Source organism: Thunnus thynnus, chromosome 13 (genome assembly GCF_963924715.1).
Source record: "Thunnus thynnus chromosome 13, fThuThy2.1, whole genome shotgun sequence".
Taxonomy (NCBI): domain Eukaryota; kingdom Metazoa; phylum Chordata; class Actinopteri; order Scombriformes; family Scombridae; genus Thunnus; species Thunnus thynnus.
The window spans coordinates 11,804,459-11,827,987 of NC_089529.1; the positions used below are offsets into that span (position 1 = coordinate 11,804,459).

Genomic DNA, 23,529 nt, shown 5'->3' on the forward strand with positions numbered 1-23,529 from the left:
TTTTTACAGCCTTTCAACCCATAAGTCAAAGTTCAATGAATGATTTTAATTTAGTGCCATTAGAAGGCTCCACAAGCCAACTTGCTGTTTTGGAATAATAAATCTTAAATACTCTGTTCTGATTTTCATATTTATCCATTACAGCTGCATTTGTATAAAATAGAAAACTTACACACTAAGACATTAAGTTGATAACATCCCTACAGTAAACAGTTCATATAAATGGCTCCATATTTCTAACTCTGAAGAGCCACACTTGCCTTTTGGTTTCCTCAAGCAACACCAGCTCTGCTTAGCATTTAGGAAGAACAAGATATTATGAATTCAAAGTATTGTTCACATGTGCATGATTGTCTTTTTCAACTGTAGCATCTCTCTGGCAGGTAGACAGAAATAGCTGTATAAGGCAAAATAGATTATAAGCAAAGAACCAGGATGTTTGAAAATTCAGTGACAATATTGACTTTTGTTATGTCACTTTTTGCCTGTTGACACACTTGATCCTAGCGTTTGTATTTCATTACATATATATCTCCCCTTTGCATTTATATATATAGTTCTGTGCAAAAGTTGTAGGTGCTTTAGATGTTTAGATTATTATCCAGCATGCAAATTTATTCTGTAGCAGTCTTCTTTTTCTTTCGTAAGTCACAGGAAGAACAGGGGGTCCTGCAACAGATGGTACAGCTCCCACAGAGCCCTGATCTCAACAACATCCAGATTACATGAAGAGACAGAAACAACTAGGACACCTAAATCCACAGAAGAACTGTGGCAAGTTCTCCAAGACCCGCCAAGTACCTTGAAAAACTGTGTGCAGGTGTACCGAGAAGAACTGCTGCTGTTTTAAAGGCAAAGCTGCTCACACCAATTTATTCAGGTTTCTTCTGTTCTCTTTACCTAATTTACTTGTGTAGACAACCTACTTTTGAGTGTATATATAGTAGTTAGGAATAGGTGACACTTTATTTTAGCTCTTGTTGCCCTCTAGTGTCCAGATAATCTATAACACCCACCACATTACATTCATATACGTAATTCATGTTTTTTTGATATTTCCTGACCTACTAATGATTTTGTAAAAACATACAAAAACTATCAATATTTTGAATTCAACTTTTGATTGGGATGTTATATGAATTTGAGTAAGTGAAGTGAAGTAGTTATGATGCCACTGGTCTTCTAGTTATGTATTATACAGAATTCTCATTACTTTTATGAGTGGGTATTTGCTGGAGGAAGACCAGAGTTGGATTAAAACACTGCCAATAAAGCTTAAGTAAGCTCTCAGCACACAGACTACACTATTCTGATGATCTCACCAAACTAAGTACAAGCATTTATTAAATATACTGTAGCATAATACTTCCTTTCATGCTGGGAAGTTAACCATCTGGATCCAGGCTGATCTTTGTTTTTTAGTGTTTGATCCAACATTCACTGACACCCACAAGGTCATTTAGGCAGCTGACTGGTTCCCACACCAAGTTGCCGTGTCCATACTTGACTATCCAGGTGCACATGTGTATCTGTGGGTAGTTGCGTCTCTCTTCTTTACTTTATTTGGCTGCTAATTGGTAAGAAGACGACTTTTATGATTTATCAGTAGAGAATCACAGAGACAGACTTTAATAAAGCATTCACACACACAAACAGTCTGACATGCCTCATTTATATGTCATGGCTGAACGGTAACTGCACAGATAATTTGGGTGCAGCATAATGCTGGCTTTTGTGCATCTTGTCCACACAAAGCACCCTTGCTGCATGACAAAACAGAAGATAATGGATGGTATGCAGCTTATTGAATGATAGAATGATTCTTAGAAGGCACATAAGAGTAATTTAAGTGATTTGTTTTCCATGCGGTGTTCAGTACAGTAGCAGTACATGGGTTCAATGGGACCCAGGGAACTGCAGGGTAGCAAAAATGTGATAGTGGAGGAGAAGCGAGTAACTTTTCTCAGGTTAATATGTAATTTTGGTGGGGCCAAGCTAGATAGAGGACTGGTAGGAAGGTAATGTATAGCCCAGGTGTTGCTTTTCAGTCCATTTATCTGCCTTACTAGTCTGCTGACAGTAGTCTGCAGAGGACGTCCACCACTGAGGATCAGAGGAGGATCTGGACAGCTTCAGGTTTGCATTTATAATTTCATAATTTCACATCTTAGACTTGCAGTTTTATAAATAGTTATAATCAGATAACTAAAATAATAATTTCCTTTCTCAGGCATCAAGGTGTCACAGCATGTTTGTCTCTGTCCCCCGGGTTCAGTAACTGGAATCTGTCCCTGCAGAGTGAAAGTGTGCAGGGCCTAGCTGGTTACTGCCCCCAGGGGCCAGCCTGTTCTCCAAAACTCTACATTATCTTCACTACAGACACAACTCACTGCATGAGATTCACAATCAGTCATCTATAAATGTGTTGTCTAGTAAAAAAAAAAAGCTTTTCTCTTGCCTTGGTTTTGTTTCCTCTGCTGATATCAAATAAATTGTTGTAATCCTTGGCAGTAGTGGGAAAGACTGTGGTCATGTTCAGAGTATTCAGAGCTGAGAGTGTGTAGCAGCAGATAACAGCTGCAGTAGAGCAGAATTGTCCTCAGCTGCACAACCATGAAAAAATGATTCCTTTAAAAAAAAATCGTTAATAATTATTTAATAATATACTTAATAAAACCATTTTGTTTTGTTGTTTCAGGTCTTGCTGGAGTCTTGTGTTTTTCTTGTGCATATATAGAATCAGAGATATCTTAATCTCAACTATATTTGAATTCAGGCTTGACATATTTTCCTGTCTATCTCAACAAAAACATAAACAAAACTATACTATCCATATGAAAGATTTAAAAACATTTTCTCATTCCACCTGTTTATTTTTATAAAGCATGTAGACGGACTCAAGATAAACACAATGTGCATCTAAACAGATTTTGGATCTGCTGCTTAAATATCGGCCTTAAACTGAGAGAAAGAATCACAAAACCTGTTTTGGCTTTTGTGCTTTTAATGGCTCTCACAGCACCGGATACCATCAAGATTTGGTCACTAGGTGGTGGAAGAGAGTCAACAGTGAGGGTGTGGTCAAACATGGTGTAAATGCAAGTGCGAGCAGAAGAAAGTAAACAGGGTCAGATCACAGGGGAAATGAGCAGCTGGTACTTAAGTTTACCATTAAAAGTGAAAAATGTCCTGGGTGGGACTTTTTTTTCTTCATGTACCTCTTAACTGTGCAGAAACATGTAACATAAGAAGAGTTGTAACTGTGTGGGTGGAGTGCTGAGCATAAAGAACCGCTGGCATTTTGACCTTTCACCTCCACAACACACCAATTTTAGTGAGTGCATAATTTAAAAACCGAATAAAACACACCAAAACTTGCTTCAGGAAATGCAACTGCATATTTTGTGCATGTTGTAAGTTGTCTCCATGTTTCCTGAAAGTTTTTAAAATATTGCTCCAGAGGGAAATATCAGTATTTTCAGTTGTAATGTCCTGAGTCAATGTTTCACTTATTCAACGTGTCAAAACAGTCAAATCTTTCACTTTGTATTCTCCACTGATAGAAATGTTTAACCAGGGACAACAGGCATTACCTGATCACATTTATGTCTTGCTTTAGAAACTGTATGATGTGAGCCCTCTCTTTCAGCCTGTCATGTAACCACATCACCTTTAACTAGTAAACCACATTTCAAAGATTCTCAAGCGGTCACTGCTATTATAAGACAGCCACTGATCTGGCACCTCACACACTCGACACGCAATTACACTATTCACAGAAGCCATGCATCTCACATGATACAGTAATTTGGGTTTTTTTCCTCTGACCTGTTGATTCTGGTGTAAATATTGCCCACACAGCTGGGGCGTTTTCACACTGCTGCAGTTACTGAAATTGTTTATTTGCAGATGTTCCCTTTCCAGAGATTCTTTAACCAGATGCTGCAGTTCAGACTCAGCGGGGTAAAGGAAGTGTATACAGGGAGACTTCACAACAGACTGCCTAAATGTGGCAGTGCCTTCTGTTTTACACAAAACAAGCAAAAAAAAAAAGTAAAGATCTTTTAAAACTTGCCTTTTATGAGCATACTTCAACAAAAAACATAAATAAATGTAAGGCTACCTACTGATTTGCAATCAAAAACCTCAAAATAAAATTGTTTTTTAATATTTTTGTTTCACAAATAAAAGCACCTGTAAATTTGAAAGTCTTCAAGCACATTCAACCATTACAAATAAACATGACAGTAGTAAAAATGTTCCAGATAATACAGGACATGTACAAGCATCTCTCAGACGCAGTTGTAAAGTTTAATTGCAAATCATGTCTTGTGGTTAGCATACAAAACTATGTTGGTTTTTATGATCACACACCAACTAGCTGCAAGCAAGCAAACTGGTAGTATAGTATCACTTTAAATAGACTGGGGTGGCTCTCTCTGAGGAATGTGTGCTCTGTATAATAAAAGTGTTTTGCTGTTCGGTCCAAAAAGGGGGCACCATTTTTGTCAAAGGTCAAGAGTTTTTGAACCACTGGGGACATCATAGTACGTCTGCAACAATAATTCACACTCCTAATGTTCCCAAAACTACAGTTGTTTATTCGGGATTTTCCTTCATGTAGAAATACTTTGTACAAATTTACATTCTTCATTTGAGACAAACTACTGTGAGTTTCCACACAAACTATAAACACTCGATAGCTCCCAAGTATATCGAAGCTTACTAATTTACACTTCTAATACCAGAAGACTTAGCATTACTAGATATGTTTCAGCTAGAACACATGGAGGGAGAAGTTCAGATTTTCAATATTTATAAAGTGGAAAATGATGCCATAAATACATTAAAAACAAGCTTGTCCTTGTGAAATGCTACAAAAATAATAGAAAAAAAAGGAAATGTGGGAGTACTGTAAATCAATCCCTTTCAATGTTCAGCCACTGCACACTCAGGTCTGTGCTGAGAATCTACTGTTCTGTTTCTCTAACAATAGAGATCCAGGTCAACGCTCAGTGGAAACGTCCAGCATCAGCGGCTCGTGCCTGTCCAGAAAGCTCTCCGCGCTTCAGCTTTGCCACCTCACCCCGATACCGGCAGGGCTGAGGGACCCGCTGGCTGCCTGGGAGGAGGGGGTGAGGGTCCTATTCATACAGCCCTGGCCTAAATTAGGCCTTCACAACCTGTCTAAAAATAACAGAGAGAGGGCAAGACAGCGAGAGGAAGAAAGAGATACGGTCTGTGCTCACATGCGCATTGGCCCGTGTGCAGAGTGGAGAAATGCAGCACACCTCCTGTATGGGAATTTGTCAGTGTGTGTGTGTTTGTGTGTGTATTTCCAGCGGCGGGAGGGGGGGGGGGTCGCAGTGGGACTCAGTACATTGCATCCTCGTATATGTCCGTCCGCAGGCAGAAGAGGATCCCGCCGCCCAACATGAAGATGGTGGCTCCCCAGCCGAGCCCGTAGCCCCAGTTGAACTCGTGATATTTCTGCAGAACCGTTCCGTCGATGAATTTGATCGGGTAGAGGATCAGAGCGCAGGCCTGCAGAACCACTAGAACCAAAAGAAATCAGAAATAAGATGTTGTTTCTTACAAAAGTGAAAATCATACAGACAGAGCTCTCTTATTTCTTGACTTAACATTAGAGCAGAAGCTATCAGTTATGTAATTGATTGGTCAGTTGACAGAAAATTAAATGAGCAATTTAATTTTTGTTAACTAATTCATGACTGAAATCATTTCTCAAGCAACATCCAAACATGCTCTGCTTTTCTTTGTCTTATGTGACAGTAAACATAATATATTTGGGGTTTGAACTGGTGGTCGGACAAAACAAGCAATTTGAAGACTTGGGCTTTAGGAACTTGTGATGGTCATTTTTACTACTTTTTGACATTTTATAGACCAAACGGGTAGTCAATTTATTGATAAAATAATTGGCAGATGAAATGAAAATAATCGTTAGTGGAAGCCCTACATCAACCCTACATCCCACTACTACTATCTATATTACCAGTACTACAATTGGTCCACCATTGTTATAAATAGTACTCGCAACACTGTCATTACTCATCCTGAATATAGAGTTGTTTTATAAGCATCACATGAATCAAGAGTAATAAATTATTCAATTTACACCTCCATGCTCTTGTACACTGTATGTTATTTTAATCACAATGGATGGTTTATCTATTAGAGGTATGGTAGCGTAAAGAACACTGTGGTATTAAGAAGTCACGCTGAATATGTAAAGGTTCAACAGAAAAGGATGGAAACTATGGTAACTAGATAAGTATAATTACATTTGACTGTTTTGACAAATTGCTGTTCTAATCTACAGGCTCCAAAAATACCCACTCAAAGTTTACATTGTAATTGTGTCATGGAAAATCTTTAGAGGGGCTCACTGATGATGAGATCATCTGAAGCAGCAGAAACCCTGACTTGAGGAAGATAATCGCTTTATATAACTAATCTCTGGTTACCTTCAGTGACTCTCAGTTCTCTTTGCAGACACTGAAAAGCACCTTCTTACTCCCTTTTTTGTACTTCGGCTTCTTTTCATACCCTGTAAAATTTCTGCCTTTACAGCAGTACGTTCGCATTCAAACGTTTTCACACAAGTCATTCACATCACATGTTTTTGACTTGAATAACGCCTTTTTTGTAGTAAATGCTTGTGAAAAAAGCACAAAAATACTCCTAACTCACGCGAGGGAAGGTGAGACAAATGCGAATAAGGATTATTTTAAAAGGAAGGATGAAAAACGGAAAAAGAAGAGCTAACAAATAAAGATTAAGTAGCATTATGAAGAGGCAGAAAAAGCAGGATTATTCACAGAAGCAGGACCAGACTGAAGAGTAAAACTGATTTGTGGAAATATTAAAATTATGTGCAGAGAGGATTAAGGTGCAACAAAACATCAGGTAAAAGCAGAACCTGCAGTATTTACAGTTATAGAGCTACTGGTACTAGCATAGTACCAAAAAATGTTATATGGTGGCACTAGTTGTTGTAGGATTAGTAGTAAGGGTGGTGGCAGTGGAAAATGTAGCAGTGATGGAGTTTGTATAAGTAGTATAAATAATACAAATACTTTAGTAGTAGTATTTAAATAATAGAAAAATATGCATTTTGTTGAACAGCATATAATAATAATTTAATTTTAATTAGCATTTTTAAAGTGAGGACCAAAACATGCTCGCAAAAGTACAATAACAAGAAAACAAGATATATTTCAGTATAAACTCTAGTCTGACATTTCCCTAAAAAGAAAAAAAAGCTTTTTAAGGAAAACAGCCTCTAAATGACACACCTCCCTGTGGGTTTCTTGCTCAGTGGAAACTGAGGACTCTTTGGAAGTGGGTTGTCTTTTTCTCCCTGACAGCGATTGTCTTTAACATCGTTCAGTGTTCCTGTGCATTTCCGCAACCCAAAGCCCAAAAGGCCATGTGGTTCCTTAATATTGTGAAATGTGGAACAATTTATAACTATTATCACTCTTCTTTTGGCCTTGACATCACATAAGGAAAATGACTTTAAAGCTTCCATCGTTGTGAATCATCTTCCTTAAATTCATTCATGAACTCCAGCTGGTGATTGTGTTTGCGTCAGTGTGACTGTGCCATCAAACACGTATTCTCAAACCAGTCGCTATAGTTCCTTTGCGTGCCTGCTAGGTGACTCTTGGGGAAGGGATTTTGTATGACTATGGCTCCACCTTTCCTTCCTACAGGACGGAGAGGTGGGTGTGCGGGAGGAGCGACGGCAGCCCAAGAATGCGGCGGTGTTGATGGAGCCCAGACTGAGCTCGCAGCCTGCTGAGGTCATATTTCTGGACAGAAAATAAATACCACACAGCCACAGTCCTGCCAAGGGGCATTTAACAGAGTCCAGCCCCTCTGCTGCTGCTGCTGCTCGGCTGAGGCCTATGTGCTTGTATGGAGACTTTATTCTCGCAAGGCTCTTTAAGCAATTACACACAGGAAAGGATAACACAGCATTCCCACGCTTTTCAGTAAATGGCTAGCAGTCAACAGTACAGCCATTAAGTCGACTGCACACAGTGGTCCTTTATGGCTGATGTTTTCATAGACTGAACAAGACAAAAATACCTCACATTCCCCTCTTTAAACTTAGATCTATACATCTGTTTGTTCCAGCTCTTTTCCATCATTTTATATATATTTTGCCATTAACCTACATAGTTCGTGCTTAAATATTTGGTATCAATAGAAAGCTGGGATCCTAAAAGTAAACTTCTGTGGGTTTTGAAATGATGGAGATGCCACAAGGACTCACGTTAAGGAGGTTATGAATTTAAAGTAAGAAAAACTAGTCTACAGGCATGTGTGACATAAAGCTGCGGGAGGATTTGTGATGCATAACAGGAGTTTTTTTATATAATACAATTTTATCGTGGAAACTGGCAAAACTGGAACTGGGCACGGGTTAAGTAGTGGTGAGTGGTTAGTGTTTCATCACTGTAATAGTAAAGTAAGCACAGGCTATGAGTCAGTTATTACAGTATCTGTACAGCATAAGGAACAATGTGCTTTGACTGCTGCTAAAACTAAACCTTTCATTTTAATGATATGTTTTATAGATAGATCCTCCCCCACCAGTGTCAAAATTTAGTTTCACCCAAAGGACCTTCTCACAGAGCAATACAGGAGAAGTACAATCCAACTAAAAGGCAGTGCTGGCATAGGAATCTGTGGCAGCTTTTTTCTCCTCAGTGACTTCACTTTTGCTGGTAAGTCTGCAAATTCTGCGGCTGCTTTTTCTTGGCCCGTGAGCCAGTAGCCCTCGAGACTCCCCACCACAGAAAAAGTGAGCTCAACCAACAAGCCTCATTCAGCTGCTTCTTTCCCTCTGCACCCTTCTATTTAATGTGAGCACTGGAACAAAAAAACCAAAAAAACTCTGTCTATATGGAAATGATTGTGGTTGTGGTGAATGCATATGTACCACCTTCCTGTTTCCAAATGTGCATGAGCATGGTGTGTTGGAACATTGGATAAATATTCCTACATGGTGGAAAAAGCGCAGCAGCTTGCAGAACTTTTGCAGGAAGGGTGGCGAGAAAGACGTACCTGCAGTGAAGAGGAACACAGCCACTGTGCGGTAGTGTCGTCTCTGCGTCCCTTTGCAGAGGGAAATGAGAGCCACCAAGAACGCCACCAGAGTCGACACGGCACCGGCCCCAAGCAGCACCAGGGTGGCGATCTGCCAGTCTGCAGGACAGGACACACGCAGGTTAGAGAGGAGCATCCCAACAAAAGCTCAATTAACAGGACAGCCCCGTTGAATTGAAGCGCTGTGTTGACAAACACAAAACAAGAGCTAATCCCACAGAGAGAAGTGAGTGGAGCAGAATGAACTCTGACCCGCAGGACAGACAGGCTCCATCAGGAATACAACAGAAAGAACCTGATTAGTAACTCAGTAGTTAAATTAAATATGCAAAATGTACCTGATTACAAATAATTATATATATATGCATGTTTACAGGTTCAAAACATGAAGAGACATACATTTACTCATCTTAAACTAACAGCTGATAACTTGTAGATGACGACATTCAAGCCATAGTATTGTCCATATTTTCAAATTTACAGTATTTTGAGGGCAAAGCATACTAAAAATAAATCTTCATGTTGCTGAGCTTCAGTACAAAACTGTACTATCATCTGCTTCATGCTCCTATACTGACAAACATATCTGACATTTTCAGATTTTATTTTTGTTTATTGTATCTGTATTAGGGCTGCAACTAAACAATTATTTTCCTTATTGATTCATCTGTTGACTATTTTCTCTTCTCGATTAGTCTACAAAGTGTCAGAAAATGTTGAAAAACGTCATCACTGTTTCCCAAACATCCAGGCGCCATCCTCAGAAGTCTTCCTTTATCCACAAACCGAAAGATGTTCAGTTTATTCTAAAAGACTAAAGAAACCAGAAAATGTTTACATTTGAGAAGGTAAACCAGAGAATTTTGACAGTTTTTTCAATGGTAAAATTTCTGTTTATAGACTAATCAATGCAGCTCTACTTTCTGTAGATTTTTACATGAATATCAAGCAATCACCAAGATTTCTTTTGTTCTATTTTGGTGGAATTGTTGGTGCCAAGTAATGGTTTCTTTAGTGCTTTTGCGGTGCAAAAATCATGTGTAAGTCAGTGTGTTCAGTACTGTCTCCTTGGAGGTTCTGGTCGATGAAGCTGGAGTTCCTTTGGCTGCCAGCATTTTCCACGGTGGCTTTTTAAACGGCACATTTGTTCAATTTACTCCAAACAAACTGCTGGAAAAGTTAAAAAAAAAAGTCCCTTCCTGCAAGTCAGAGGATTCATCCCTGAAAAGACCTACACGACACATTTTAAAGCGTTTCATTCTTCCATCTCTGCCTGCATTGTGCATTCCCTCTTTGATGTCCCTCGTGTCAGTGTCAGAAGAAAGCTTGACCTCAAAAAGGTTCCACTGAAAAGGAGAATTAGCATTTGATGAAGATAACAAGCTTGGCGAACAATCGTCACTGGGTGTGTCTCCCTCTGCTGAGCTCCTGATCTTCAGGATGGTAAAAAAAAAAGGAACATTTCCCCACTGACACATCTGAACTCCATTTAATTCAGCCTCGAGTAGAAGAAGCCATATTCTCCAGGGAATATTTCTTCTACCATCTTTAGTCCATTATGTGGTTATAATTTTGGTTTTGACTCATAAAAATCATCTCTTCAAAAGATTTCGAAACAGTGTACTCAAAACACAAGTATCTTTTTCTACAAGGGCATCGCTCAATGAGATTGTGTCCACCAGATTACATCACTCAACAGATAATCTTGGTTTAGGTATATGCATAAGAAATCTGCTTTGCCTTTTGGTGAACTGTCCCTTTAACCTCACCACACACCCCTCCACTGTTGCTTTAATGAGCTCTGCAGACACTCAAAAGCGACAAACCCGCCTCCCATTCAGCCCAACACATTCCACAATATCAGAAGAGCAGTCACTGTTTCCTTTAAATTCTTTGTGGCCCTGCATGTGTGTGTGTATGTTTATGTTTGTGTGTGTGTGTGTGTGTGTGTGTGTGTGTGTGTGTGTGTGTGTGCTGGTGGTGAAATTGGATCAAAGGTCACTCTTAAAGCACCTTATGTTCAGTCAAAGTTACTATACTTTTGGCAAACACTAAGGACACACAATGGTTTTTGCCTTTAATGTGTGTGTTTTTCTGCTATTTTAGCCCTCAATGTCAGAGATGAAGCTACAGCTAATAATCAGCCGAGCTACTGTACAAGCCACCAGCCAAATGCTGGTAAATCTGGTACATTTAATGCGGATTTCCTCCCCTGGTGGGGAAAAGAAGGGGGTTGGGGGCGTAAACACTCCTGTCATGTGGCTTCTCTGCTGGACAAAAGGCAACCTGGTGGGTCCAGGCCTGGTGAGGTGGATGGTGGGGAAGATGCTAAACGTGTCTCTTCAGACCCACTCAAAAACCTTCTGGTGGTTGGAGCAAGTTAACTCTTTATGCACGAAAGGGATTATGTTTATGTTTCAAGTTTCCTATCCTACACATAAAAACTGACTTTTTATTAACCTAAAAATAATGATAATCAACATTTATACACAACACTGATTCATTATCACCTTGTTATCTGATTTGTCTTTAAAAAACAACCCTGAAAACAAAATGCCATTGAGTCTACATGCATTAAATTCCAATTCAATCATATCCTACTTGCTTATGAGTCAAACTTTGTTGGCATCACAATGTGTTTGTCGTAATGACTCCGTGTCACTGCTCTGGTATGAAGAGAGGGACATTTATCAGCATGAGAAACCCTGAATATCTCAGCTGCTGGACAGAGACCAACAAATCCAACTAAAACAAACTCCCATGACCCATGACTGGGAGATGATGGTGGCCAGAGCTGCCACTCTGCTTATAGAGAGACAACAAATGATTCTTTGTTTTTTTTTTTAAATCAAACATAGGATGTGCAGCATTTGCAACAAATAAGAAACCGTGAAAACAAGACACTGATAACATGCCAGTTTACTGCGAAACCATCTCAACAACTTGCAGAGTTACTACACATGTCATCATAACAGTAACAGAGTAATAAGCTTGTATATATAAGATAATACAGGTCAGAGTTTTTTTTCCTGAAAAAGTATTTTATTGCCACAGTTTTAGCAATACTACAACTTTCAAACTCATGTAAGGTCTACATCTGTTTTTTTTTTTTTACTTTAACATAACATTTTTTGTTTGTGTCTCATAACAGCGAAGACAAAAAGTCCAACACAACAAAGCGCTCAGTGTGTTTTTCTTACCAGATGTGAGGGTGGAGAAGCAGCTCCACTCAGGCTCCTCCGTCGGGTCTCGAGCCTCGGACTGGGAGCAGGACTCCCACAGAGACAGGGAGAAATGGTCGGCAGTGACCCAGGCTGGGCTCAGCAGAGCCACCACGTCCAGACACAGCGCCAAGAAGACGCACAGCAGAGCGATGAGCTTGAAGGGCCGGAAAACAAACACCTCGTCCACAGACATCTTCTCGTAACAAGGTTAACGCCGCCGCCGCAGGTCAGTCAGTCACAGGCAAACGAGCTCGCAGAGGGTCCGCGCGCGTCTTCTCCCACCATAGCACGCACTCGCTGCTTTTTGTGCGTGCGTGCGTGTCCAGCTGGAAAAAGTTTAAAGGGGGGGCATCCGGTAAGTTTCAAATTAATAGTGCTTGTGTTAGACCACGCGATCATATAAATTCTGAGATGATCCCACAAATAATTATAAATTAAATTATCCCATAAAGCACCACGTCTTCACTCTTTTTCCATCAAACACTGTTGGATCATATTTCAAATGTATTATTTTTAGTAGCATAAATGAGCTATGAATTTAATATTATTTTATGGCCAATATATAATTATTGATTATATTTATAGTAATGCAAGCCTGTGTGATTTTATTTGACTTCCAAACAAATTAATGGTGTATCAGAGTCAGTTCATTTAACTTTTTTTTTTTTTCAAGTAAAAGCTTTTAATCATCAGTGTTTTTCAATCCTGGTCCTGTGGCAGTCCTACATGTTTTAGATATTTCCCTCTTCCAACATACATGATTCAAATGATCAGCTAGATCAAGCTCTGCAGAAGCCTGAAAACGACCCATTCATTTCAATGAGGTGTGTTGGAGCAGGGGGACATCTAAACACGCAGGGCAGGGCTGCCCCAGGAACAAAATTGAAAAACACTGCATATTGTACTGCACAAGTTCAAAAGAAACAAAAAGGAGCAACAATAGAATGGGAAAATTAGCGAGTCCCTAATGAGAACATGATGTAAATCTGAAATAAAGAATTATTCAAATCTGATCCCAAAGAGAAGTTATATCTGTTGGCCATGTTTTTATTAGTGTGTGTGTGTGTGTGTGTGTGTGTGTGTCTGTGTGTGTGTGTGTGTGTGTGTGTGTCTGTGTGTGTGTTACATCCATCAACTCCTTTGGAGAACTACGAAAATATATAGGGGAAAAAGACTCCACCACAACAAAACAGATTTTCATGTGTTTGGTATTTGCTGTAAAGTAATTCTGATCCTGTGCTTTTATTTTGAAAGCCGAGGTAGGAAACCAGACTTGTTTTTGTTGTTTGGAGGTAGATGTGTCCATTTTAGAGGGTTGGCAAGAAAGTGCTTCCAAGAGGCTGAAATCCAAATATACAGATTTACAAGAAAGTCAGAGCATTTTAAATGCAGTGAGGAAAGAGGTTTAGTAAACAAGACAGCAACAGCAAAACACACTTAAACACAAGTAGCACAGAGTATGTTTTGTTAGAGGAACACAAAAGTTCTGATAATCAATCATCAAGTTATGTTCTTTTCTACTTGTATCAGACTCAAAGTAACCCACAACATTTCTCTGTAAATTATTGCAGATATTAACACTATATGTTTATCTTATGAAGAGTGATGCTGATACAAAACCAAACCAAAAAGCGTACATATATATCAAAATATATACAGAATAATTATGCAAAGATTAATTTCCAATATATCAATTTAGGCAATAATTCAGTGTGTGATTAAAAGGCCAGGGCAGACTTTTTAACGTAAAGTGATATGAACTAGTAGTAGTACTATTGTACAGACATTAGCTCAGTTTTTATGGACACTGTGGAGGCAGAGTAACTGTTACCACACTGTGTGAAAAGAAAAAAAACAAACCCTCAACTATGCCTTTGGAGTCATTCCAAACTGAAGTGGGGTATAAATGTTGTAATGTGGTACTCATCCAGCAGATGGCAGACATATGACATTTTAGATGTCCATAAAACAACGCCACAATGTCTGCTTCTTATTACTTTCACTGTATGATTATTATTTGTAGATGACATTTTATGAGCAGAAGCAGCAGCAGTAGCAGCATTTATAAGTACATATTGACCACAAAAGACATGAAAATCCAGTGCTTACTGAAAAGTGTTGTGACAATTTAACAATGCAACTGTCTATTAGCGTGTTGGTCTTTTTTGCTAATCCTGTTTGGGCTTCCTCTCACAGTCAGTGTGTAGGCAGACCTCACAGATATTTTTACCTCTTTTTTGGCAAATAACCCTTTGATCCACACTCAAACATATGTTGAGTTTAATATCTGCCATGAACAGATACAGGATTTTAAAAACCGCCTAATAAATCCCCCAAAATGAAATGACAAGTATAAAATTAGACTAGATTTGACTACAATGTGTTCTTATCTTTCTAGTGGTCCTCATTCAGTACATAGAGTATGTCTTGTGAAATATGTCCATCTTCTGGTGAACTGAATAACTGCAGGATTTAACTGGAGGAAGTTTTCATATTTTAATTTAAGCTGAAGAATTACTTGCTCCTCTATGTATTGAGAAAGTTGTCATGGTGCATATGAAAACTTTTCATAAGCAGCTAGATAAACTCAGAAACGATAGAGTGACATACAGTATACAAAGTCCTGCTACAGGCCAACTGTGCCTGGCTGTAAATACTGATCCACTTAATGATTTCACAACAATTACACACATTTCCCTCCAGAAAGAGTTTCTCCAATGAGTGGAGATGATTACACATCCAACATACCAAACCCAGTAATATATATTTTTTTTAAATGAAGGAGCCATTTATTAACATGAGCAGAGAAAAAACATCACCTCCTCTAAGATTTGCCTGTCTGACCTTCTTCTTCACACATTTTTGGTTGAGTGATTTATTGACCAACTGTCATGCATCTGTCTCATGATAATAACATGTTAACCAGAGGGACAACCAGTTAACTGTATTAAATCTTTTTTTTTTTAGGATGCCACTCAGGTACAGAATAGAAGACAATGTATATTTTATATCTAAAGGGGTAATTTATATTTATATATACAGCAATTCTTACTAGTGAGCATCCTCTACCCTGAGTGAGGCCTGTCCTGTGAGATTTTTAAATGTATTTCCTGTTTATGAAGTTTGTGTTTCTGCAGATATCAGACTTCCCCCCTTCTTTCAGTTCTTCTAATGCATACATATAAAAATACAAAGTTCCCAGGATTTGTGTTATGTTGTAGCAATAAGTAGTAAGTAGTAGTAGTTGCAACATAGAAATCGATTTATATGAAAATATAATGAATTATTACCTTATGTAAATATTCTCTAAAAGAATGAAATCATATTTGAGCATAGCATTTGCTCTCTAAATAAAGTTGTTCAGTATAAAGTACAAACAAATCTGATTTGAATACCCTGAATTACATCTCTGCTGCATTCTTGCCCGGTTTGGTTTAATTCCACCCCTATCATTTTGGTGCCTAGATTAGAGGTTTTCAGGGTATCTGACATAATGAGAGTTTCAGACTAATGCCACCCTTCTCAGTCCTAATGGTGCTGCCAAGCTGCCAGCAGGGCATCTGAGTAGGGGGGATCTAGTATTAGTCGTATCCATGGACAGTGCGTTGCTCATTCCCTTTAAATGCCCCTCCTCCTCGACAGAGCGCTCTGTCATCCTCCTCCAAAAGCCCCTCATTAGAAAATCCGCCGAGCAGACAAAGCTACTTGAGACGGCACAATAGTGACTCCCCACATGGTGATTTGAAAGAGCATAAAGGAAATCCAGGTCATGTTTTACTTTTTTGGATCCTCTCTCCTTAATTCTTATCCAGTGAGCCACCCACTCACAAACCTCCTGTTTAGCTCAATCCACCATATTTTAAATATTATGGTAATATTATTCAGACTCACATGCCAACACACTGGCTTGTTAATACATTTTCTCTGTGATAAAGATAACAAAGCAAATAAAGTAACAAAGAAGTGAGGAGAATGAGGTGATGGAGGAAAGTGAGAGAGAGGCAGAGCAGATTAAAAAAAAGCAAGCACACATACACATCTGTGATTCAGCAGAAGTTCTGATAATGATGATGCCTGAGGTTATTGTGTCTGAGAGGAAGAACGAGCTTCTTTACAAACTACTCATCACATGACGTCATCCTCTATTGCTCATAATGGTTTTCCTCCAGTGGCTGCAACTGATTAGGCTCAGAATAAGCCTCTCAAGGTTTTTCCGGCTGTGAGTAAGCTTCCATGGTTACTGATGAGGACTCGTTTAATGATGCTGTCATTACTGCAGCGGTCCGTCCTCCTCCCCATCTCTCTCTTTACCGTAACACAAACATCACACCATCATGAGTCATGCTGCGGTCACACTGTGTGAGGAGATGTATGTAAAACCCTTCCCGGATCAGGAAGTTTATAGCATGAGAGCATTTCTCATTCATTCATTAATATATTCTTTCATAATGTTTTGATGTCACTCTCCAAAATACTTCATTACTTTCTCACATTTTTACACCACACAGTTACTTTTTATTTAAACCTGCATTGCTGAACTTTTACATATGTTTTTACACTTGTTTACACATGTAACGTGTTTTAAATACAAGCCCTTGCCAAACGAGTTCACACAATGCTGATGTAGGCCCTGTTTACACCTGGTATTAACATCCGTCTCGGGTGATCCGATCACAAGTGGACAGTTCTAGGTAGGCTACAGGTGTAAACGCACCCAAGACGCATTGAGGACGGATTGAGATCCGGTCACTCAGACCACATTCAGAGATGGTCTGGGCCGCAAGTAGCCACATTCTCTTAGCAGTGTAAACGCAAATGCGTCCTGGGCCACATTGAAGGACCGCCTACTCAACTGACGTCCTCTATTTTCCGGCAGACTAGACACAGGACCCTCCGTCCAAAGCTATTCAACTTGTTTGACAACAGGATAAACAAATTATTTTGTTTTTCATGTGAATTAAAAACGTAATAAGCCTCCCGTTTTTTCTTGTTTTTCTCGTTCCCCTAACCGGTTTCCCTCTTCAAATCGACAGTTAGAATAGAAATTAAACCATTAATTTCTCGCTTGTTTGTCTAAAAAATTATTTCAGAAGCTAAACGTAGCTGGATAGTTTCCTCTGTCCTGTCAAATTGATACAGTTTTAGTTTTGCTGCGCTGCTAAACATAATGAACTCAGGACGGCTGCTTTACTCCAAACAGTTTCACTGTATGAACCTGGACTGCGAGTGCAACAGCTGACCTGTTGGATGTGTAGAAGAACACAGAGTATTAATTTACATTAGATCCTGACCGACCCTGTCGGCGTGTCGGACATTTAAATAGGCCTAATCATTGAAGTTATGCTGCTGTATCTTATGCTTAAATACGCACAGTGTCTCTGCATGGAGAGATGCAGCTGCGGGGAGATCGCTGCATCTCTCTCCCCCTCTCTAGACTTTCCAAATGCTATAGGACTGAATGGATAAAATTCTGATAATGAAACGAGTCATATCGCGGGGGTTGTGAGACGTTCAAAACAATTTATCCACTGTTTTACAGCCGCAAATGTAGGTTACGGCCAGTAGTGTACGGTTATACTGGGACAAATCCCGGTGCACCGGTGGACCGTCAAGAAATACGTTCACATCATTGCACCCCCGTTATTCTCACTGCCAGAAGGGGGAGACAAAAGTCCCGCGCTCCAGCTATAAAGTAACCAATTACAGTAGGCTGCTTTTCAAGTCACCCAATAAAAAATAGAAAATAACAAAAAACACAAACAAAGCAAACAAACAAACAAGCAAAAACCAAACACAAACATAAATTAAACATACATACATATAGCCTAGCTGAATTTATTGGATTAGGTAACTCTAAAATTTGGGCAGCCTTCACCCACATAGGTGTCTTTGTAAGACTGTACTGAGGCACAGCTCTGATTTGAGATAAATGCTAACATCAGCATGCTGACATGTCTCAAAGACAATGCCAACATACTGATATTTAGCAGATATAATGTTTAAAGTGTTTATCTTAGTTTAGCGTGTTGACATGCTAACATTTGCTAATTAGCACTAACGCAAAGTACAGCCATGGCTGGAATTAAAAGTTTAACCTGTTGATGGCACTAGATTGAAAAATTAAGGGATCATCAAAGTTATTACAATTCATTCAATGGGGAACATCAATGTTGTCAAGACATCTCACTCAAAACCAAAAATGTCAACCTCATGGTGGTGCGAGAAGAAAAAGTCAGGGGATCGCTAAAGTCATTGGGATGCATCCTCTGGAAACCATCAATGTCTGTACAAAATTTTTATGCAAATCCAACTGGTGGTTTTGATCCCCAAAAATTAAAAAAAATGTTTTGAGTGAAAGAACCTTTATATTTGTCTTGATACTCAACCACACTAACAGGGTAACAGGGTACCCACAACATTGGTCATGCATTAATTTATAAATTAATTAACTCATATATTAATTCATGAGTTCATCCACACAAGCATGTTCAGCCCATCTTCCCCCTGGTGGCATGTTAAGAGGCACAGCAATGACACACTGAACCAGAGTAATTCATCCTCTCTGGACTGTGTAGCTTGTTAAGCTTGTCACAGTCCCTCCTTGTTTAACCTAATAACACATTACTAATGACATGCGGCAACACATTTATCATTGTCTCCTAAACATCACAGCCATAAGAGCACATGGGGTTTATGTGCCCTGCTCAAAGTCACCTTTACACCTCAACCTGTTCAAGGATTGTCATGACGGTTGAGTTGTTTCCCCTCAGTTATTATTTCATGGTGTCATCCAAGTCAGTTCCAGCATACAACTGCACCTCAGAGCAACTGGGTTTGAAGTGCCTTGCTCAAGGTCATGTTGACAGTTAGTGTTGAAGGAGGCGACAGCATGTCTCCCTCACTTCCTGCACTTGGATTTATCAGCTAGCTGGGGGATTCAAACTGACGGCTTTCCAGTTTCAATACTTTCTTTAAGACTATTGCTGCTGTGGTGACACTGCAAAATGCTGACGGACAGTGATAAATTAATTTAGACTGCTGAGATGAAGGTTTTCTCACTGCATCATGATCACTGTCGCATCGTTTCATGATTTTAGCTTGCAATGAATGTGAAGAGACAGCAATCAGGATCATGAAGATGATTAAGATGTTGTGTTTGGCCACTTATATTTTGGGAATCATCATCAGTTGGCTTAAACATGTTAAATGAGACTGTCTCGGTAGTTTGATTTAGGGTACAATGCCAGATGGAGTCATAATCACATTACTTTTTTTATGAGCTTGATTTTTTGTGTCAGTACAACAATCAACACAGACCTTTAATATGGTGCCTCAGTGATTACTGCAATTAAACTCAGTGGGATATACAACCCAAAGAAGTCAAATGTGGGCCTTATTTATATTAAGTCCATAAAATTACACCATGACAGATTTATTTATGAGAGACTCCAGTGTTTGCGTTCTGTATGCAGAGCTCTGCTTGGCTTCACAGTGACTCCGCAGTCCCACACTGTGTTCCTGGATGTCCACCTGTCTCTCAGCAGCTCGACCATTCTGGGCCTGTCTGCCAGCTTGTGGACATCTGTTTACTTCCTCCTCCATCAGTCGCCATGGCTGCAAAACCCCCCACCATCGTGACCAGACCCCTCCCCTCCCCTCACAGGCTGGCCTTCTCCACCCCTCTCTCGTGTTTCCCCCCCCAGACACCAGCTGTGAACCACTTATGCTTATCCTGCATCCACCTCATGCAGCCTTGTCACATCGACAGCCAGCACAGCACTCTTTCTGAAATTGTCACTGTACTGTACTTTGCCGTGTGTACTGGTCTTTGTTTACATTATCTAAATATACACACTGACGCAGGGTTTGTCCATTCAGGTTTATAAAACAAATTAGTTATAGGAAATAGCGCATATGGTTGAATAAGCAAATGCAGTTTTGAATACACTCATTGTGTGTGTTGACTACAGTGCAGACAACAGTAGAATGACTATGACACATGGAAAAAAATATGATCTCACTAACTTGTTATAATGAAATGTACATTATATCGTATAATGTAGATCATTTATAATAAATTTAGATTTGATATCAATATGTGGAAAAAAACTGAATTACTACATACAGTATCAGTCAAACATTTGGACACACTTTCCCACTATGAGAAAGTGTGTCCAAACGTTTGACTGGTACTGTATGCATCATCTGCCTGTTGCCCTGGCAACTCTTGCTGACCTGACCTGACATCGACATCAGCTGCAGGCTATATATTTGAGTTTAAATTTAATACATCCAACCTGACATGTACAGTAGGCATTAAAAGCTAGTCATTACTAACAGGAAGTATAATAGTGACTAAGCATTCTCCACCAGAATGCATCATGTCCTGAAATTTGAGAGGCAGAATTCAAATGATGTGGCCTTTTATTTGACAGTTAAGATGTGTGAAAACATGTTGAGGTCAATATTTCAGCTCATCAGAGCTTTTCTTGAGGAAGTTAAAGTTCTCAGGCGTATTTCTTCCTATTTAATCATCTAAAGTAGTAGTAACCTCTCACTCTCTTCATATTATGCTTCATAAAATTATGTACAAAAGGTCTCCATGTGTGCATTGTGCATCCATGGCGACAGTACCTTTACACTGACAAATGGTAATATAAATTGTCAGCCAAGGTATGGCTTTACTCATGTGGATGATATTTTAGCAATAATATACAGTATAATGTATACTTATATCATGTTTGTGTTTCTAGGATGTTTCCCTTTCCAGTTTTTTTCTCTGGACAAAACATGAGTAGACAAGAATTATTTATTTAATGTGAAACACTTCAGGGACATCATGTATACTTTTGTTGGTCAGAGACATCTGAATTATCTGTGTGACCAAACAATATACGTAAGGAAGACTTTACTCTTTAAATTCAGTCCAAGTCAGTCAGAGAAATGCTTCTAACTCTAACAAAGCATTTATGAGACAATTTTATAGCAGACCAAGGAATTATGTGACAAGATTTGGAAAGCCGCTGAGTACATGTCCACTTTTGGCACGAGACACTGACAGCACCTAGCTGAGAGCCAAATATCCAAATCTGCTCTTCTTCCCATATATGCCCCCAAACTAATAAACCACCTCCTGCACTGACACTTTCTTCCCTCTCGCCTCTTTCAGACTTCAGGCAGTGGACAGCAGCTCACCGAGGGAGGTGTGGAGCAGCCAGTGATCAGAGTGAATTAGAGTTATGCGTGACATGCAAAGGAGAGGCTCCAGAATGTGACAACAGCTGAGTTTAAAAGTGAAGCTTTTCCGCCTGAGGGGAGAGGAATAGACGACAAAGAGAGCGCAGCCTGCTGTGAAAGGAGTCAACTCCTTTTGTTGGCCCTTTAAAAACAGAAACCTGTTATCCATTGGTCTTCTCATTTAAAGCAGCGGACTACTCAGTGATGTCTTTGGTGTCAAAGTAGAACAATTAATTAATGAACATGTTTGCCACAGCATAAATCATCTTTGCTGTCCTTAATCCCAAGCCTTATTAATATCCTCTTACCTCCGGCAGTTGAAATCCCATGTGAAATCATGTAGATAATGGATAGAAAAGAAACCCATGTGCTGGTGAGTTTTATAGTTTTGTCATGTTATTTTGATATTTAATTTGAGCAATCCATCAAGTTAAATTCCTTGCACAAACTTATACTGTGCTTGCCCAATAAATGTGATTTTAATTACCGTATAACCCTTATTGCCTCACTGGGAGCTCTATCAAATTAATCTGAATTCTCTTAATCAACAAGATCTTAATGGGCTGTAAGGAGAAAATAACCTGAGATTTAAGAGCCAAAATTTGCAGAAAAGACTACAAACAAATCAACTTTCAGGACGAGAAAACCTGTGCTTCCTAAACTATAATTTTGTGCAATGACAGAACAAAAAGAATAAATAAACACTCTTCCTACGGTATGGTTAGTAGTGGCCACTAGTATATTGCGTATAAATCAATTTTCTGTCAAGCTTGTTAATGTGCATGTACATTTAAATAAAATAGACCCAAAGATAGTTAGTTAGTTTGGTTGGAAAAACACACAGTTTCATATTTCATCTTCTTCGCCCTAAAGTCAGTGCTGTTAAAGCACCAAAGATGAACTTTATGGAACCTTATACATTTTTATTGTGGCCGAGGCCCAGAAGTCATTCCTTGTCAAGGAATTTCACTACAAAGCACTTCATTTGTTACAAGATGTTTGGCCTGATGTTACATTTGTGTTTGTCTTGACACATTTTAGCCTGCCTGGAAGTATCATGTGACACCTCTGAAGCCCTACATCTCACCTTTCCCTCATGTATTACACCACCGATGGAGCCTCCACTAGCCCTGACAGAGCTTTCAGTGAAATTGATACTTCACTACAACAACACACAGGCTTTTTATTAAAAGAGGTTATATAGCCATGAGGTTGAGAAAGATTTGCACACATCTTGTAATTTAATACAAACCAGTGTCCTGTGTGGGCTTTATAGTAATGAGGTGTCTTGGTTTCTTCAGTGTGACAGTTCCTCCTTGTGTACTATCTCTAAAATAAACCTGACAGCCTTATCCATATGGTGACATGTCACTTTGGTGTCTCTATCATGTAAACTGTCTCATAATTTCAAGCAAAATCAACCACAAACATTTGTTGTCTGTGCATCTTTGTTGTTGGCTGTCAATCCTCGCATCAGTCATTTTATTATTCCTCTTATCATGAAGTGCAAACCTGTAAAAATACTTCTTGAAAAGTATAATTCAAGATAGAATACAGACAGGCTGTTTGAAAAACTGTTGCAGACTACAGTGCAGGTGTTGGGTCAACAGCAGAAGGAAGAAAGGGGGCTGAATGTGTGTCACACTTATGAACGGACATCTTGATCTTGAGCTATTGTTGACCTCCTACTGCCTACATATATATGGCTTTCAGGATTGAAATACTAAATGTAATGTTCCCTGACAATGAAATATATACTTTAACAAAACCAGAAGGGGATGTCAAACTCAAGCACTGAACTATTCAAGCTTTTATCTCATGTCAACAAAGAGCTCCACCAGACCGAAAGCATCAAACTGTGTGGTTTGTCTCAAAGGGACACACTTGTGATGAGTTTGCTTCAGCTGATTACACGGATACACAAAGA

General features: G+C 39.2%; 1 protein-coding gene across 1 annotated transcript; it reads right to left on the bottom strand.

Annotated features, from left to right (window-relative positions):
• Positions 1 to 4,290: 4,290 nt before the first annotated feature.
• LOC137195509 (transmembrane protein 47-like) lies at positions 4,291 to 12,679 on the bottom strand. Its single transcript, XM_067607931.1, has 3 exons — positions 12,342 to 12,679; positions 9,100 to 9,240; positions 4,291 to 5,555 (listed from the first exon to the last, which is right to left on the bottom strand). The coding sequence occupies exons 1-3, from the start codon at positions 12,556 to 12,558 to the stop codon at positions 5,374 to 5,376; spliced, it is 540 nt and encodes a 179-aa protein (XP_067464032.1). The 5' UTR covers positions 12,559 to 12,679; the 3' UTR covers positions 4,291 to 5,373.
• Between the last annotated feature and the right edge of the window lie 10,850 nt (positions 12,680 to 23,529).

What these genes read in the sequence shown, in the direction of transcription:
- LOC137195509 (XM_067607931.1), bottom strand. Translation starts at nt 12,558, where the DNA reads ATGTCTGTGGACGAGGTGTTTGTTTTCCGGCCCTTCAAGCTCATCGCT. An exon ending in CTTCTCCACCCTCACATCTG is followed by an intron (nt 9,241 to 12,341) that starts GTAAGAAAAACA and finishes CCTGTCCTGCAG; the next exon opens with ACTGGCAGATCGCCACCCTG. An exon ending in TGTGTTCCTCTTCACTGCAG is followed by an intron (nt 5,556 to 9,099) that starts GTACGTCTTTCT and finishes TTTTGGTTCTAG; the next exon opens with TGGTTCTGCAGGCCTGCGCT.